The 18399-nt window shown below is 44.0% G+C and overlaps 1 protein-coding gene across 5 annotated transcripts; it reads right to left on the reverse strand.

The window, feature by feature from the left end:
- Nucleotides 1-902: 902 nt before the first annotated feature.
- ZNF821 (zinc finger protein 821) lies at nucleotides 903-18176 on the reverse strand. Of its 5 annotated transcripts, XM_045989419.1 has the most exons (9): nucleotides 17864-18176; nucleotides 17153-17215; nucleotides 15875-15962; nucleotides 14479-14595; nucleotides 7484-7609; nucleotides 4709-4854; nucleotides 3937-4041; nucleotides 2622-2788; nucleotides 903-1830 (listed from the first exon to the last, which is right to left on the reverse strand). In XM_045989419.1, the coding sequence occupies exons 4-9, from the start codon at nucleotides 14516-14518 to the stop codon at nucleotides 1176-1178; spliced, it is 1239 nt and encodes a 412-aa protein (XP_045845375.1). In that variant the 5' UTR covers nucleotides 14519-14595; nucleotides 15875-15962; nucleotides 17153-17215; nucleotides 17864-18176; the 3' UTR covers nucleotides 903-1175. The 5 variants fall into 5 exon arrangements, with proteins under 5 accessions (XP_045845375.1, XP_045845377.1, XP_045845378.1 ...); XM_045989421.1 differs by lacking the exon at nucleotides 15875-15962; XM_045989422.1 differs by lacking the exon at nucleotides 7484-7609.
- Between the last annotated feature and the right edge of the window lie 223 nt (nucleotides 18177-18399).

Raw genomic sequence — 18399 nt, forward strand, 5'->3', positions numbered from 1 at the left:
CAGTGGTGGGAAGGGGGTCAGTTAACACTATTAAATAGCCTTAAACCTATGGAGGTCAGAGAGGAGTCCAAGTTTCCTTGTTATGATATTGGAAGAGGTCCACATTCCTGGCATAGTTATTTTTCTGGCTACAAGTTAACTAGGGCACTTCCTTCTGGACCTCAAGATCTATAATTATCTAAACTGTATACAATCTTTGGTGCAGGCTAAGGAAAGTTCTGTACTTGTTCTGTACCATCACAGACACTTTTTAGAAATGACCTCAGCTCTTGTCTCCTCCTTGGTTTGGCAGACATACAAACTGTCACTTTGCTCTGGCTTTGACCACTGTCAGCTTGAGCTCTCGTCTCATCTTAATTCTGGATTTTTCTCAATGGGTGTTATCCTATCTTGGCTCTGGGGTATAAATAAAAAGATGGATCATCTCTTCTCTCAAACGAGAGCTCCTCGGTACTACAGACCTTAGTATTAGAGCTGTTTCTATGAACATACTCCTAAATGAAGGTGACTACTATCTATGATAGTTTTTAAAGTTTGACAAACTGCAATCTGCTGGGAAAAGTAGCCAATACCTAGCCTGAATACTGCATCTCTTTAGAAAATGCCAGCTAGGAGGAAAGGCATCTACTTCTGAGTTTGGAAAAGGTAAGCTAGGTTTAAGTGGCTTTTGGGACTATAGATGATCTTCATTAGGGTTGTGGGAATGGACCCACAAAGTTAGCATCGGTTCTTTCTTTAATGTCATAGTTATGCCTCATTGACCTGTAAAGGCCCAAACAAGGGATCTCTGGGCCACCTAAAATTTCCACCCAGGACTCTCCTAGATCACTTCATTTCCTAGAATGAAATGGAGAGAAAAGCAGACAAAGGCCAGTAAAGATAAAATTAATTTATTTGCCCTCACAACTCTGTGGGCCGCACTGGGCCCCATAGTCCTATAAGCATGCCCTGCAGCAGTGGGCTGGGAGTCCAGTTCCCTGGAGTGCCTACTCCCTTGTCCAGAGCTGCCTTAATCCGGCTCCCTGCTGACCCCATCATCCTGCTCCCACATGCAAGAGGTGCTTAGGTCCACCTGCAGCAAACCCAGGCCTTCCTCTGGCAGTAAGGACAAGGCCTTGTGAGTTGGCTGTAGCACAGATCCCCGTGGACCTGGGTGAGCAGGAGGGCAGGCGGGTTCAGTGCAGAGAGCCACTGTTCTGCTCTTCAAAGGCCATCTTGCCCAGGAGCTGGCTGTCCAACTCCACCCCACTCACAGGTAGCTGGAAGAAGTTCATTTCGGCTGCTAAGGCTGCCATGGCAGAAGGGTCCTGGCCAAACTGAGCTCGCAACATCATGTCCATTTTCTCCAGCCTCCTCTTGAGCCGCTTGGCTTCCCGCTCCCGGATGAGCCGGGCCTGCCTCTTCTCTGGGGTTTCATTGGCCCGCTTCAGCCTCATAGCCTCCCGATCCCGCTGCAGCCGGCGTGCCCGCTGCTCGTCCGTCTCCTGCATGCGCTGCAGGCGTTTGGCTTCACGGTCCCTCATGCGCCTTACTTCCCGCTCCTCTGGGGTCTCATTGTCCCGCCGACTTTTCTTGGCTGTGCGCTCTCGTTCCAGACGCTGCAGCCGTACTTCCAATGGCTCATTCTGTCGGCGTAGGGCCCACTTGCGAACGCTGGGGGTCTGTGCTTCCAGTAGCTTACGGTAGGCAGCACAATTGTTGCACACAAGCAGAATTCCAGCAGGGTACACGGGAGGGCTAAAGGCAATGTCCTTCCCCTCAGCACTGGAGGGACCCTCACTATGGGCTGGGGGTAGGGATTCCATATTAAGTACTTCAGGGAGTTTCTCACTGGAATACAAAAATTTGGGTTGTTAGCGTCTCCTAGCAAGGCTCAGGTATACAGCTCTGACTTAACGCTTGTCCTACTAGGCCAGTTGCTCCAAGTTTACCACTAGGGGTCAAATTTGAGTACTTGGGAGACCACTAGGGGTCAAATTTGAGTACTTGGGAGACCTCTGACCTCCCCCACCTCATACCTTCTCTGGGCTTGGGTGGTCTACCAAATTTTAAAGCCCTCCTGGAGTTAGAGACTGAGCCACCTGCCAGATATCCCCCACAAATGCGCAGGGTTCATTCCAGCTGGCTGGTATTTCTAAGAGCTGTGCAGGGCAGTCCTACTGTGGAAATGGTGGTCCCTCTTGAGGTAGAGGCTGCCTTTAGGGGAGTCCACTGGCCCAACCCCTCCTGCCCTGGCCGACTCTGCATTATATCCTAGGCAATTTAACTAGGACACAATTCACACAGTTCCAGCCTTCCTGGGTCACAGTACAGACTGTGTCCTCACATCAGGGGCCTTTTACCACCCTGTAACTTCTCCAAGCTTTATCATGAATGTTATTGGACCGCCCCCCCAATATCTTTGTAGATGAAAATATTACTCTAATAGGTGAAAGAAATGAGCACTCATTTCCCTTTGGGGATATCTAATGGAACGGATATATTTATTGGCTTCATTACTTGTATTTCCAGAGTCAGTCACCTTTGCATTACCTATCTCTAGCCTTTCTTTTGATCTGGGAAAGCAGAACCCACACCCAGTAATTTGTTCCCAGAGCAAGAGGGTTAGGTGACCAGCTAACCTGTTAAACGTGGCATGGCTGGTAAAACGGGCTCCACACACAGCACAGTTAGACCTCTGGTCCTCCGAGTGGATTAGGAGATGACGACCCAAGGACCCTGGGGAGCTTAGGGCCCGGCCACAGACAGGACACATGTAGCTCTTGGCGCTCACCACTGCCGCAGTGTGCTGTAAAACAGAGCCTTCATCTGTCAGCTCAGGCTTCCTTTAAGGTAATCTACACCCACTTAGAAACTGCTCTCTGGGAAATGTCCCTTTTCCTTAGTCTCAGAACAAGGGATTTGCAACTATTCTCCCTGCTTAGCACCTGGAAAAGTAAGAGTCTCTTCTGTTAACGGCCCTTTAGAAGGGCCAGGCCAATCCAATTATTGTTCAGATTTCATTAGAGTTTTGACTATATTCTGGAACATGTGGCTGGCTTGTAAACAACAGAGCTCCAGAGCCAGAGCCCTCTTCAAAACTGCAAAGAATTCATGGTTGGGATAATTTCTGTCTGTAGCCTCACACTGTGCAGGTACAGGTGCATATTAAGGGAGCAATGAAGGCCAAGTGTAGAAGCTGGCTAGGAAGACTGGTATCCAAAAGCATTTTGTCCTGCCTTTTCTTAAATCCTCTGAAAAACAATCTTCTAAAGAAAGGCTTCCCTTCATGAACCAACTACGTAAAACCCAGGCTGCCATGTGTGCTAATGCCTTTCTAATACAGATCACAAGGCAAAGGTGCTCTGCGACTGGATCAGAGAAGAAAAGAGCAACAAAAAGCTTATGTTCTTCTGATCCCCTCATTTATACCTTTTCTAGTATTATAGAAACATTTATGTTAACTCATTTTTTCTTCTTTAAAACAAGGCCTCATTATTAACAGATGTTAGTTTCTATTTCACTATTTAAAATATGCATTGAAGCACCTGGGTGGCTCAGTGGGTTAAGGGTCTGACTCTTGATTTCGGCTCAAGTCATGATCTCAGGGTTGTGAGATCAAACCCTGCACCCTGCACTGGGCTCCATGCTGGGTGTGGAGCCTGCTTCGGATTCTCTCTCCCACTCTGCCCCTGCTCCACTCACCCCTCATCAATCAATAAATAAACAAATGTGCATTAAATAATTTGGAAAAAAAAATTTAATTTTCAGAGTGTGTCTGTCTGGGAACCCAGAACAGGTTTACACAACACACTCCACTTATTCTTTAAAACATTCTGGGGACTAGAGTGGAGTCTTACTGGAAGCAACGACCCAAGGTTCCCCTGGGAGCTGAGGCAAAGGCTAAACAAGGTGCTGGCACTCGTGTTCCGGAGCATGTGGCTCCCCAGCCCATACCTGGTACACATGAGCAATCAGCTGCTCCCGACTCCCACAGTCTAGCTGGCAGAGGGGACACTGGCAAAGTCCAAGTAAGGGGTCAGAATTCAAGTTCCCTGTGACCTGCAATTCAACAAGTAGGCAATTCATTAAGACTGTTTACCACTCTTTGCCCTGCCCCTACCTCTTTTAACAGGGTGTCGTGTTAAAAGGAACACAACCTGATATCACGTGTTATTCTCAGGTCCCATTATGGACTGAAGGGAAAAGTAATAGGGAAAGGGAATCACATTTACTCCTATCTTTATTTTCTCCAAGGCTTCCTGCCCTGAGGACACAGGGCGGCCCTAAGAGAGCTGATCCATCCCCCACTCCCCACAGTAAACTCTGAAGAGAGAAGATTAGCTTTCCTCCTGCTGTGCTTCTTGCAGGAATCCTCAGGAAACACATTAGAGAGAAGTTGGCACCTCAGGTCACTCTGACTTATATTTGCAAGCATATTTAAGAGTACACTTCAGAAGTCGGCTGATAGTCTTGTAAAAGTGGATATTCTGTCTGGAAAGAAGTGGGGAAGCTGTACCTGGGTTAGTCATATGTGGAAGGATAGGAAAGCTGGTGTGATGAGAGCTGCGTGGGGGGTTTGGGTAAATGGAGCTGTGAAGGAAGAAAGTCTTCACATGAAGGCCTAGGAGACCACCAGATGCAAGATCGTTACTGTGGATCAAACATATCAGAGCCAAGTAGAAAAGAAAGGTTGGGGGTCCTGAATTCGGGAGCTGTTGTCACTTGCCTCATGCTCTGCCACTTCATTCCCACCAACAGGCTGTTCCGTATTTTCTAACTCTTTTTCCACTTTGACTACCCCTCCATCTTCCTCTGATGTGTGGGAAGAGACTTCATCTTGTGTGGTCTCCTCTTCATCACCCTCACTGTCACCTGGAACACACAAATTGGTCACTTGTTCTGATTTTTGCATGAATACATCTTGAGTTGCTTTCCATCTTAGAGTTTGTAGCTATAATGGAAAACATATTCAAGTCTTCCATAATGGAGTTTGTATCAACGTATAGTCGGTACAGTTGGGTACAAATCATGTTGGTGAAAGAGCTAGAGCTATTGTTTATAATGCCATTTACACTAAAGAGAAAATCTCAGGCAAAATTGCATTAGACAACAGTTACTGGGCCCTGTACGTTATCCTAAAAATAATTCTTACACGATTCCCAAACATCTCATACTTGAAATCACACCTCCCACGCACCTCACACCATGCTCATTCCCACAACACACCAACTCTGCCTTACCCACACTTCTCACTGATTCTATTACTTACTTTTCTCCATAACCCCCCTGTACAGCTTTTCCAGTGGCATCACATGTACTGTTCTATTCCGAGTCCCACTAATCTTTTCTCTCCCAACCAACCCTAAGGCACACTTAAGAGAAAAACCAACACATTTTTTTCTTCCTCTTTTCAAGAAAGGAGGTAGTAGTGATGTCACCTTATGGGGAAAGGTTTGTTCAGTCCAGTGGGAAAAAAGAGCACAGCAACCAACCTTAGGCCATTTGTTGTGCTACCTGACTCAGGGTGTTCTTACTCTGCTAGAAACTCAGAATTCTAGGCTAAATAAATCCATTGTTTCTGTTGGGTCTCTGGATTATCTGACAGATAACTGACTGCATTAAGTGAAGGGAACAGGCCATTCTTAAGGATGAAATATACTTTCTTGTGACTAAAGTAAGAATTGAGTTTGTTTTCGTTTAGGGGGTAGGATGTGGCTATGGGGGAGTGGTCTGCCTGTGACTGGGGGAATCTGCAAGGTTTTTGTGGGCTGATGTTTTCCCCTATTACTTATAAAATGGTAGGGGAAAGATTAAAAAACACACACACACACAATAAAAAAGGGAATTTCTAAAAGGGGAAAAAAGAAGTGCTAGTACCTTGAAGATCATAAGAAGAAGCCAAGTCTAGGTAAGCTGTGAGACTCCAGCCCCAACCCAACCACACTGGATTCCTGGGCCTGACTATGAGCAAGAGAAATACAAGGTAGACTTTCACCTGTGAGACTCAGCTTTCCCAGCTAACAGTGCTTCTTGTCTTCTCTCTACTACCACCTTGTACAATTCTGAAATCCACCAGCATCTTGGCAAAACTGATTACATTCCTTTTCTTTATAAGAAAATCTAACCAAATCATCTGCTAGTAGTTACATATGTCTCTATTAGATATTCTACTTGTTTGGTGGACTGGATTTGGGCCCTGTATGCCTTATTCCCTAGCCCAAAGCTTTCATCTGAATGCATCTAAATAATGAAGGACTGGAACAGATTAAATCATACCATATTTTCTCACCAGTTTATTTGGAATATTTGTAAACTTAGTCTAAGACAACATTGTATCAGACACATTACATGAGTGGTGAAAAAATCCAAACATATCTCTCTACTAAATGATTTTTACAAAATAAGTATGCCATCTAGAGGGACGATGCAGCTTTTCCAGAATGGAAGCCTATTAGACTTTATAGATGTTGCCATTCCTATCCTATTACTCAAACTGGTAACTCCCACAGGGTTTCTAGAAACCTTTGGTTCATTTTTATTTGCTATTAGATGCTAAATTATTATTGTTTTTTGTTGCTAAGTTATTAGAGTGGAAACTGTAGTTCCTAGAAGGTGCTGAATTCTTTCCTTCTTTATTTGTCATTTATTCGTCAATGTGGAGAAAAATTTAAAAATATCACTCTGAATTGACAGTAATACCAACTAATGTCAGATGGATGTGATTAGTAAAGTAAGGAGATCATCCTAGGAAATGACACATCTCAAAATGTGTTTGTTCAGGCAGCTCACGGAACAGATGATCTGTGAGGCTCAGCTAGTTACCAGCCACTGTCTTTTCCATCTCTTTCCAGGGATTTACTTAGGATTTGGTGTGGGAAGACCTTGACTTTAACATTTTACTCCTTTTTAAAAATTCCATTAAAAAAAATTTTTTTTAAAGTAATTTCTATACCCACTGTGGGGCTCAAACTCACAGCTCCAAGATCAAGAGCCGCCTGTTCTACCGAGCCAGCCAGGTGCTCTTTGACTTCAGCACTTTATATGATGCATAATCTCATTAGTAAGGAAATCCTCTTATATAACGTTATAATGAAATCTCAAGCAAAAATTTCATTAATGCCACTCTTACATTTTGTTAATTATGAGTAAATAGATTCTAGGAGACAGAAATTCTTTTCAATTGACCTAACTCAGGGACAGGTTGAGCAATAATAATCCCTATGCTCCTGTCTATCACAGTCATCACAAACCTATCTCTATATGGTACTGCACCAAGTAAGCAGTCCATGAGTTAAAAAATATATATATAATACCAAACCTGTCCTCTCTCTGGACAAGCATATGCTCATACACCTTAGAACATCTTTGGGAACACTGAGGATCCACAAATCTTCTTCTTCATATCTTCCTCCCAACCCCCATGCACAATCCCCAGAGCACACACACTCTGATAATTCTTCTCCCATTGCCCTGAGTCATTACCAGAAGGTGCAGAACTCACTGCTACTGGAGTCCTGATCTCTTAGTTGTTGGATAGCTTGTCGCTGACTGCCAAGGTCTCCAGGAAAATCAGTTTTCATCATCGCCTGGCGGGCTTGCTCTTCTAGCCCAGCAAATACTTGATCCCCTGGTGGTCACAAGGAAAAATAGTCAGGCCACCAGCTGGGCAGCATGTATCCCCAGGGAAGCTGGTTGGAAAGTCAGACCATTCAAAGGTAGGAGACAGGCAGGTACCCCATGGTGGGGTCATCCATCACTAAGTCAGCTTGCTGCCTCCTGGAGTTCTGGGCACCGCTACTCTTCCCGGGCAGTAAGCCAGATGCTCTAGAAAGCATCACTTGCTTAAATCCTCCTAATCTTGACTCCTTTCAAAAGGTAATCAATTTCCACTTTACACATTTAACTTCAGAATCTCAATTCCTTTTATAACCTTCCATCAGGACTGGCGAGAGAGGCAGAAGAGGCAAAATGATAGGATGATAAAGATAGGGCAACAAATCTGGGCACAATCTCTGATTCTTAGTATACTAACACTGTGGCCCTGGCTCAGTGTCTAGCTCTGACTACAAACAAGTGCGTCAACTAACCCTTCCAATAACAATCTCTCTAATCTCATCTTCAGCCATCTTCTTTCCAAGACATGCTCTCGAAGTTCTTCCTTGACTCTACTTCTGGGTCTATCAGAATTAGGCACAAGCAAATCAACAACTGGCTGAATAGTAGATTAAAAGAACAGGTAATACGGGAAGTCATTTTTGCTGAGGAATAAACTCCCTGAAAGACAGCAACCAATTTGCAACAATATTTTATCAGTTTCTTTGGTCAATGTGGTCTGTTTTCTTTTTTCTTTTCTTTTCTTTTTTTTTTTTTTTTAAAGATTTTATTTATTTATTTGACAGAGAGAAATCACAACAAGGCAGAGAGGCAGGCAGAGAGAGAGAGAGAGAGAGAGGGAAGCAGGGTCCCTGCTGAGCAGAAAGACCAATGCGGGACTCGATCCCAGGACCCTGAGATCATGACCTGAGCCGAAGGCAGCGGCTTAACCCACTGAGCCACCCAGGCGCCCCTCTTTTTTCTTTTCTTGTATGGAATATCCAAAAGCCCTGGACCTGTCCTTGATTATGCATTTACTTTCGATGAACTCTCTTAGGATCTGTGTGGTTACTGAAGAGTTAACATTTAAGTGCTCTTTTATTTCCAAGAGGCCAGGCAGAAGGAGAAAAGAGAATTGGGTTTCTCGAGGTTTCCATTATCTCAGTCAGAGTGGAAACTACAGTCCCCATTCTCCAGCCACCAAGAGAGACTAATAAAAAGCCCTAGTGAAATGTCTGACAATAGGCCAGGCGCTTTCTTAATGGAGAGAAAGGAAAGTAAACAGGCTTGGATTCCAAGACAGGATACAATGAGGTAGGAGAAATGGTCAGTTGACCTGTACTATAAGTCCTTGGGCAATGAAAGAACTGACATGAAGTAGGCTTCATGTGATTCACTTTAGGCATTTTTTCAGCAAAAATTCAGTGAGCATCCATATGCTAAGTGTTAAACACTAATAATTACTATTTGGCATGTCCTAGTTCCAGGCTCTATGTTAAGTGCTTTATAATTTCTATCTTAAAGATTCTCTGCAAAACTCTATGTGTTAGGTATTCTTCCTACCCATACTTTACTTAAGAGAAAACTCAGGTTTATAGGAAAGCAAAGTATTTGAACCCAGGACTATATAGCTCTAAAATCCATATTTTAAACTTCTTTCAAGCAGAGATGTGAGGTTAGGTGGTTCATCAGAGTGATTTTGCTGAAAACAAACACTTATCTCTGTGAGAAGAAGGGTTCTGATCATAGTGATAATGTTACCTTTGTACCATAAGACTCTGATGCTACACCTCAAATACCAAAGTAAGATTCTCAGGGCCAGTCATTGAAAAAGAGACCTATCATTTTGATAGTTCTGATACCCTGTGATAAGTTACCATGCTGGGGCTACTCTGATCAATACTGTGAGTGGGAGTAGAAGTGTTGAGGGTTCAAGTGAACTTCTAGCCACAAAGCCCTCCAGTAAAAGAAAAATAAGCAGCTTTAAGTCTATTTTTAAAATATCACAATCACATACTGGGTAAATATTACTGCTAGAGAAGGCAAACAGTGAATTCTATTATAGCACCTCCTCATTCTTTTTGCAGAAGGAAAATACTTTTCTTCATGGTGGTTGTACTGTAACCACGAGACCATGGCCAAGTGGACTAGTTACTGAATTCTTCTGGATAGATGCATGCTTCCAGATGTGGAAACTATGGGCAGAAGTGGCCCTAAGGGACACATTATATACCAGCAGATAATTATCAAGGGGCAGACCATTCTCATCAGTGACACTTCTCATCTCTAAAGAAACCTATTCAGAAACCAACTAGGTTTATAACATACGAAGAAAACTTTTTTCCCCCTTAATTACCAGTGGTCATTACCATTGGATTAATAAAAGGGCATCTAAAAGGATGACTTTCCAGATCAACTAGTAATTCAGTTTAGACCCATAAACTTGAGCTCAGCACTTTTGTCTATTGATGTTGTCTAATATTTAGGCCTTCACAGAACAGAGAAGAGTCTATCTAGAAGATGTCCCTATCTAGGACTTTTGCTGGCAATCTCACTTACGATTATTGGAATAAATTAATTCTGTTATTCCTTTTTGGCTGTTTGGAAAGAAAACTGTGCTCTTCTATTTGGTTCTATTCCTGACTTACAAAGGTCAATGGAAACTTTATTCCTTAGGGCTATTCCTATCAATATAAAGCAAAATATATAAAAATCATTAGAAAAGTGATTTTGGCTTATCTCATAGGAGAAGGTACATGAATGATCCTCCAGTAGTCACTATTTACCTAAGCTCTAAATCCCACTCTCCAGAATTATCGTTTCATAAAAAGATAGTGATACCTTTTACATACCTAAAAGTGTATCATAACAACTCAAGTCAAATGTGATCCACAGAGATACAGGTGCTTAAGAAATGTTACATAATTGCCTGCTTTTATAATGTTGAATTATGATTTCTTTCTATCTTGAGACTATTGGAGTAGGTTAAAAAAAACCTCAGGTCTTTAGATATTAATGTAGGGCAACCATCTTATTTAACACGGGTATTTATTTGTCTATTAATAGTTGAGAACAAGTCATCTAAGCTCTACAGTAAAAATGAAGGTGCTAGCTCTCTCTTTTTTTTGGCAGGGGGTGGGGTATGAAATCAAAATACTGTTTGATTTGGCTAAGGTTTTTCAGACCAGACAAGAACAAGGCCATTCTAGCAAGTCTGTAGAACAGACGAGAAGCCTGGGATGAAAGTTACTAGAAAGGCAAAGATTTTACAATTCTCTGTATTGAGTCCTTGATGCAATTAAATAAATGCAATTTCTGGCTGACTAAAATTAAGTAAAGCAAAGCAGCTGAAAAAAATTCTAAGAGAGCAGATGTCAAATTAAGAAAAAATGAGCTAATCTTGGGAATGAGGAGCTTAGGATTCCATTCCAGCTGACAGTCTCTAAAACCCAAGGTGCTACCACATGCTGGGAACACAGCCATTTACCTCACAAGGATGCTGACAGAACGAACAAGGACAAAACAAGTTGTGCTTTTTGGAAGAGAAGGGACTTTAAAGGCTTTTTTCCCCTACTTGTCTGTAAAAGCCAAGAAGCTTTTACTGAAGTTCAAAGTTTTTAGTTTTGTTTGTACTTTGCAATCTGAAAACAAAAGTGTCTGAAGAAAGAGTTTTTCTTAAGGAAAAAAAAAAGTTTTCCTTTTCTTAGTGGTTTGCTTGGCATTAACACCAAATGAGAGTGTACAAGGGACTCTATTTTCAACCTCTTTAGAAACAGCTGACAGAAACTTGTACTCAGAAGGAGGTGATATGAGGAAGGTCTAACAGTCCATCCACAGTTTCTCTGAGACTAACAATTCTGGGCTTTTATTCAGAAAGCTCTGTGTCAAATCTGTTAATGAATTGAACAAACTATACACGAGTATGCCTGGATGTTACTGGGGAAAGAAGAAATCATGACAGTAATTTAGATACAGAGACAGTCCTAAGGAAAGCCGAGTAACTGCCAGCGCAGCCTGCCCGCTGGCTTCTAAAGTGGATCTGACAAATGCTGTCAGGCTACAGCAGTGGGATTCTTAATACATTCTTTGAGGCGGGCTTTGAGCTTCATGCTACACAATCTCCTTCCCAGAAGGCAGATGTAATGGAGCTCAGCCATTACTCTACTCAAGTGCCGACTGGCTTTACCATTTCAGCAAAGCTTGTGCAGACATTCTCGCCTCCCAGACCTTGAGTCCATTCCATTTACTTTAAATAGATGAGCAGCATTAAATTCAATACATTCGACTGGTTCCATTTTACTGCAAGGAAATAGGAGACTCCAGTGGCCAGAAGACTGAAATTACCTATTCCTACTTGCCATTATTGTCATGGGCAATGAGAAGATGCCCTTTTGAAAAAGGTAGGATTGGCTTCAGTCCCCGCATAGTCATTAGGTAGAAAGTCCTGAGACACTAGCAAACCTCAGTGTCTTTTCTTCTTTCGTCAGGCTTAGTCCATTACCTGAGAAGCCTCCACGGTTCCCTACCCAAATGCATCACAGCCCTTCCCTGGGGGTCTGCTTTTTAGTTGCAGGTGAACATTTCTGTTCACAGCCCTCGAACGGTCCCCAGCACAGAGCCCGCACAGTTCCACCCACTCAGCCACAATACGCTGTTCACTCATTCTGGAAACGGTATTTCTGCCATTGTGTATGTGTGATACTCTCTTCTCCATGGCCTGTGTGTCCCTCTGTTTTCTGACCTAATACCAGCTCATCCTGCATTCGGCTATGGTGGGAATAGAGTCAGCGGTCAGATGTAAGCTCTGTGGACACAGGGACGGACCACATGGGCCTTCACTGGCTTCCTCTGGCCTTATCACAATCATGCCATCATCTCCGCCAGCTCCTCGCCTTAAATCTAACCAAGTCTTCTTGGACAGGTGCTTCTGCAGGTAAATGCCCAACTCCTGTGACTGCCTTATTTGTGAACACCTCATCTCTACTAAAAGTACCTTTCCTGCCCTGCCTTCTTGGGGTCACATCTGTGTCTTTTTTTAATACTCATTTTCAACCAGAGCGAAGACTATCCTCCTAAACCTCTGGGTTGGATTACCTAGGCTAGAGATACTGCTCTGGACAGTCTGACATTCAGGCCTACCACATTTGCACTGTTTTAGCAGCAATTTCTAAACCCTGCCTGAACCACTCATGCACCTTTGTATTAAGCAGACTTCCACTGCCACCTCTTCCAGAATATACTCCTAGACACATCAGGCTTGTTCTCTTATAAAACCTTCCCAAGACTTAAGTTGAAGAATTATTGTATGTGGAGGTCTGCCACCCTAATCTCATTAACCTATACAATGTTGAAGTCCTCCTCGTTCCTCTGTTCGCACTGTTTTTTTTTTTTTTCTTTCTCTTGAAATTACCCAATAAGGTACACAGAACCTGACACCTGGTGTGTTTTTAATAAATTTATTTTATATATGTATTCTCCCATATGTAGAGTTCTTTCCTCAAGAAAACCTGTCATAGTCATGCCACTGGATTCTCTTCAGATGTTGCTGTACCTTATTTAGTCAGTCCTCCATAATAATAGAGTGCTATTTGGCTCTTTTTTAAACATTTGGGTGAGGATGCTCATCTGCCCAGATCATAGGAAACTGGTTAATTCCATCAAATCTGCATAGTTTTATGCAAAAGAGACACTTTTGAATATCCTCTATTATAAGCAGTGCTAGAAGTAGAGAGAAGTAGAGAGGAATAGCAGGAAATATAAAAAGGACATAGGCTCTCTCTAGAATTCTGTAGTCTAATTGATGAAATAAAACATACATATAAAACTGGTGAGAAACAATGCAAGGCAATAACGCATATCTGGTTTTCCTGTTCTAGTCTTTCTCTCATGTGATCCCTCCCATATTCTGCTTCATAGTCCCTAAAACACTACATTCTAAATGGCAATCCATATGCTCTGTTTGAAAACCTTCAGTACCTCCCTATAGTCCACAGTATGTAGTATGAACTTGGACTGGTCTTCAGGCCTCTACAACATAGAATTTAACATCTCTAACCTCATCTTGTGTCCTATGACATCTGGATAAATAAAACTTCTGCTTCATACAGTCTCCTTATCGCCTGAACATGTGCATCCCCCCCTTTTTTAAAGATTTTATTTATTTTAGAGAAAGAGAGACACAGGGAACACAAGTGCAAGTGGAGGGAGGGGCAGAGGGAGAAGAGAGAATTCCAAGCAGACTCCAAGCTGAGCATGGAGCCCAGTGTAGGGCTCAATCTCACGAACTAAGATCACAACCTGAGCCAAAATCAAGAGTCAGATGCTTAGCCCACTGAGCCATCCAGGCACCCCTGTGCATTTTCCCTTATATCTTTGCTCACATGATTTCCCCTACTGATTTTATCTCTTCCTTCTTCCTTTTTTAAAAAATCCACTTCCTACCTTCTAAGGCCCAGTTCAAGTTCACAGTCTAGGGCCTCTTCCATGAAGCATTCCGTCCTTCCTCAGTCCATGGAACTCTCTCCCTCCTCTTAACTTCTGTCGTACACACAGTCTACAGCACCCCTATATGGCACTCAGCACATACTATCTTGTGTTTTTAGATATTATTTTATGTATCTGTGGCTACATTATAGCCTTATGTATCTTTACATTGTTTTATAGCCCTGGCATCTAGCACAAGGCTTTGTACAGATATCCTATAAATGTTTGTTGATATGATCAAGTACACCTACTAAAACAGGTTTCTAAAACCTCCAGCAACCACATTTTAAAATCTTGTTCAAACTCTTTAACCCTATTTTCCTTCACAAACTACTGTGAGCCTTTCACTTAAATTCAGATGACTCTCTCATTTCAACCCTTAATGTACCCAGGTTCCAGAAGACAAAACCCAGTACTCACAGTGAACTTTATTCGGATTTGTCTGTTTCCGACGGGACATGTTTCCCTGATCCGAGAGCTCTGGCCTTTCCCAGTTTCACAACTGGATATGTTACTACCTCCTTGTAGGATGCTGACCTATAATAAGAAGGATATTGTTAGCACATGTCATTTCTGCCAGAAATTAGACAAAATTAAAGATAAAATAAAACTTTAAAAATAGTTATTGAGCATATAGAACTCACCAGTTACAATAATAGAATTTTAAAAAGAAAGAAATGAATAGATCTCTAGCACAACATCAAGATCCCAAGAAGTTTAAGAGGGGATGCCTTCAAAGGATTTAGAAAATGCCACTCTAAATCTATCTGTGGAATCCAGAATACTATTAAGTGATCATGATCAAGGTCAGAGGATAGAAAAGGAAGCAAAAAACTCAGGCAAACAGGTTCAGAAGCACTGCAGGCTCAAAGGGATAACCCCCGTGAATGCAAAAGGAAGCAAAAGGGGGTGGCAGCTCACGTATTATCCGCCCACTGGAGGTCAGGCCCTGCAATCCGCACAAATGGGAGCCTCCAGATGTTTTTTTCAAAAAGTTATCTTGTCTGAAGGTGACAAAGCATCCCATCCCTGTGAGACAGAAAAGGTCTCGAAATTTTAGGCATCTATAAATGAGATCAACATGGAAAATAGAGCCTTTACCTAGTGGGGTATGCACAGTGCTGAGTCCTGTGGATGACAGGGCACTAAAACCAATTAAGCTTCCAATGTTGAAGATGAGCTCTCACCAGAACAGCCAGATGCCATCCACACTGTTGCTAACTCAACACCCCAGTGCAGAACATCAATCTGGCCCTGCTCACATGCTTTGGAGTGGCGGTCAGATTTAATAACTTTAGTGCCTCCTTTCACTTCAGCCTCTATGTAGCAAGAGATCAGTGGGAAGAACAAAGAGAAAAGCTCCCCAAATGAGAAGTGCTGCAGAGACCTGCATCTGCTTCCCTGAAATTGGAGGGAACAGATTTCCTAAGCCTGGAGGTTCCTGGTTAGTTTATAAGAAAGACTTTCCCAGCAGTAAGTGTTGTTAGAGAGTCTGAAATGGATTAGTAGTGAAAACTGTGAAATTTTCTATGAAAGCACAGTGAATAAACAGATTAAAAAGAGAGACTGTCTTTCCTACCAAAGACAAGAATATGGATCTGATCACCCTCTAAGTTTTCTTTCAGTTCCTGCATTTTCAAACTGTACTTACATTGAATAAATAAGTAGTTCAATGCCTTACAAGGCCTTATGAGAGGCACTGCTAACTATACTTTGCACTGCAGTTAGTGAAGACTCATCTCCAGTTATGCCAACTAACTCCTCAGTGTAGCTAGAAAGGACCTCAGACCTGTAATCAGATCCTGCCTCCCCTTACCAAAAGAAGAAAGAAACCGCAAATGGCAAAGACAGGCCTCCACAGGAAGTGGCAAAGGAAGCAGCTTTCGGGCAGTCTTCTATCATATCTGCATATCAAACATAGTTCTTTTTCAGACCTTAAATTAAGCAACAACAACAACAACAAAAAACAACCAACAACCCCCAACTCCAAATGCATACAGTAAAAATCAATGTTAACTAGTTAGAGGGCAGTATGTATTCCTGTTCTAAGTTTTGTTTGCCTAGGTCATTTCTTTCTAATCAAGTAGTTACTTTATTAATGGAAACAGTGAAGGCATATTCACTTTGGGTCTTTTCCTATAACTCTGTGGAATCACAAAGTAGAAAGCTGAATAAAATGCAGGTTATCATTTTTTTCCTAAAATTTGCAGAGCTATACCTCTCTATTATATAAGGGAAAAAATGAAATACTAACTAATCTTTAAATTTTCTCTCTTCATCAAGATTAAAAATTGAAACTGTGAGATAAAAGTAATGACGATCCTTCCGAATGAAGACCAAATAACTTGAGACAGGCTCAATTCAGACCATCTTGGGAGGCAACAGTTCAATGCTAACGCTACAAGTAAGAAACACAGATGAGTATCTGCATATTTAAATAGGCAGGGTCCACTCCATTTCACAATCCTCCTAGTGGCCGAAGGGGGAACTGACCAGATGGTACCCAATGGGACTTCACACCTGAGTGATTAAGGGAAAAAAACAGGAAAACACCCTATTCTCCCTCAAAAAAAAGAAAGCCCGGGGAGTCGTGGACTCTAGAAAATAAAAAAAAAAGAAAATACATACACACATAAACGGCAATGTAAGTGCATTCTTGACTATACAGCAAGATCTCAGAAGTTAGACAACAGTTTTATAGGCAGTAAAAGCTAAAATTCATACACACATTGACTTAAAGATCACGCATTCAGTTTTACTTTTAACACTGCCTCAGTTCCCAAGCCTGAATCTAAAACCAACACAAAAATGTAAATGGAGAGCCGCCTGAACATCACCATCTGGAAGAAAAAACGGGACAGGAAGAAAGGTAAATGGTGAGATCCAGGTTTACAAGGGGTTCTATGTAAAAAGGAAGGAAGCTTTGTCTTTAGACCGAGGTTATGAGTCCTTTGGAGGGGGGCCAACATCTCCCCTTAACATTGTCCCTGCTCTCCCACAGGTGTTAGGTTGCAGCTTCCAGAACACACCACAGACTTGAGCATGAAAAAAAAAGGTGAAATCCAATCTTTAAAAAAAGAGGGTGCACTCCCACCTCCAGCTCTGGTGCAGTTCCCACGGAGCAAAGTAAACTCGCCTGAATCCCAGTGATTTTTATCTGCCAAAAGGGAGAGGAAAGAAAGCCGGTCACGTAGCTGCCTCACTGACCCTGTTCCCACTTTCTTTGGTCTGGAGCATGTGTACCGAGATGGTCCTTTTGGCTTCTTCAAGCATGATCACAGGTAGATTCCCAGGAATTATCGACAAAAGCCAGAGGTCTTCCGAGGCGGCTCAGACAAACCCTCAGACGACACAGTCTTCTCAGAAATCTAAATTTAGAAACCGTTCTGCGAGACCGCGACGCGGGACTGACACCCGGGTCTGCACTCCCACGCCCATCCTCCCCCTCTCCCGGCTCCACCCCAGCCTGTCAGACGCCGGGGCCGCCCCGGCTGTGCCCGGCCCTGCCCGACCTGGGCCCACCGCGGGAGGGCGGCGGTGCGGACGCCCCTCCCGCGCCCGAGACCGACAGAGGGACTGAAAGAGGAACGGCCGGTGGGGAGCCAGCCGGGTCCGGCCTCGTCTCAGGAACCCGGCGCTGGGCGAGCGTCCACGCCTGGGCTCCCCCGCCCCCCGGCCAGAGCAAGCCGGAGCCCCCTCCCCAGACACAGACAAAAGGACCGACAGCCGGCAACAAGAGGGAGGGCGAGGAGCCCCTGCATCCTCAGCCTAACCCAGGAGGGGAAAGAGACGGGGTTCTTTTTACCCGGCGCCTCGGCGCTCTGCGGCGCTCCGCGTCCGTGGGCCCCGCCTCCGGACAGACGGACCGCCGGACAATGGGCCCCGGACCGCAGCTCGGGCTGGCTGGGCCGGGGCTCTCCGGGACTGAGCCCCGGCAGGCGGATGGCGGCTTCGAGCCAAGCCGGTGGCGGGGAGCCGAGGGGCGGCGCTGCAGACGGACAAAGCCAACGGCAGACAGACAGACGGAGGGGGAAAAGATGGCGACGCGGGCGGCGGGAGCGCGCTGGTCGCGCACCCGCAGCCAGTGGGGCGCGTGCACGAGCCTCTTCTCTCTCCCTCCCCCCTTCTCAGGGTTGGTCCCCCTCCCCGCTCCCCAGGCGCGCGCCCGGTGGCGTGGGCGGGGCTTGAGGGGAGAGGGGGGTCTGGGGAGGAGGGACTTAAGGGAGCATCCAATCACAGACGTGTGAGGGGGGCCTCGCCTCCATCCTCGCGCCCCGGGGACCATGCAGCTTCGCCTCCTCTTCGGTCTTTCTTCATCCAGGTCAGCCCCTCAGCTCCCCT

Source organism: Meles meles, chromosome 19 (assembly GCF_922984935.1).
Source record: "Meles meles chromosome 19, mMelMel3.1 paternal haplotype, whole genome shotgun sequence".
Taxonomy (NCBI): domain Eukaryota; kingdom Metazoa; phylum Chordata; class Mammalia; order Carnivora; family Mustelidae; genus Meles; species Meles meles.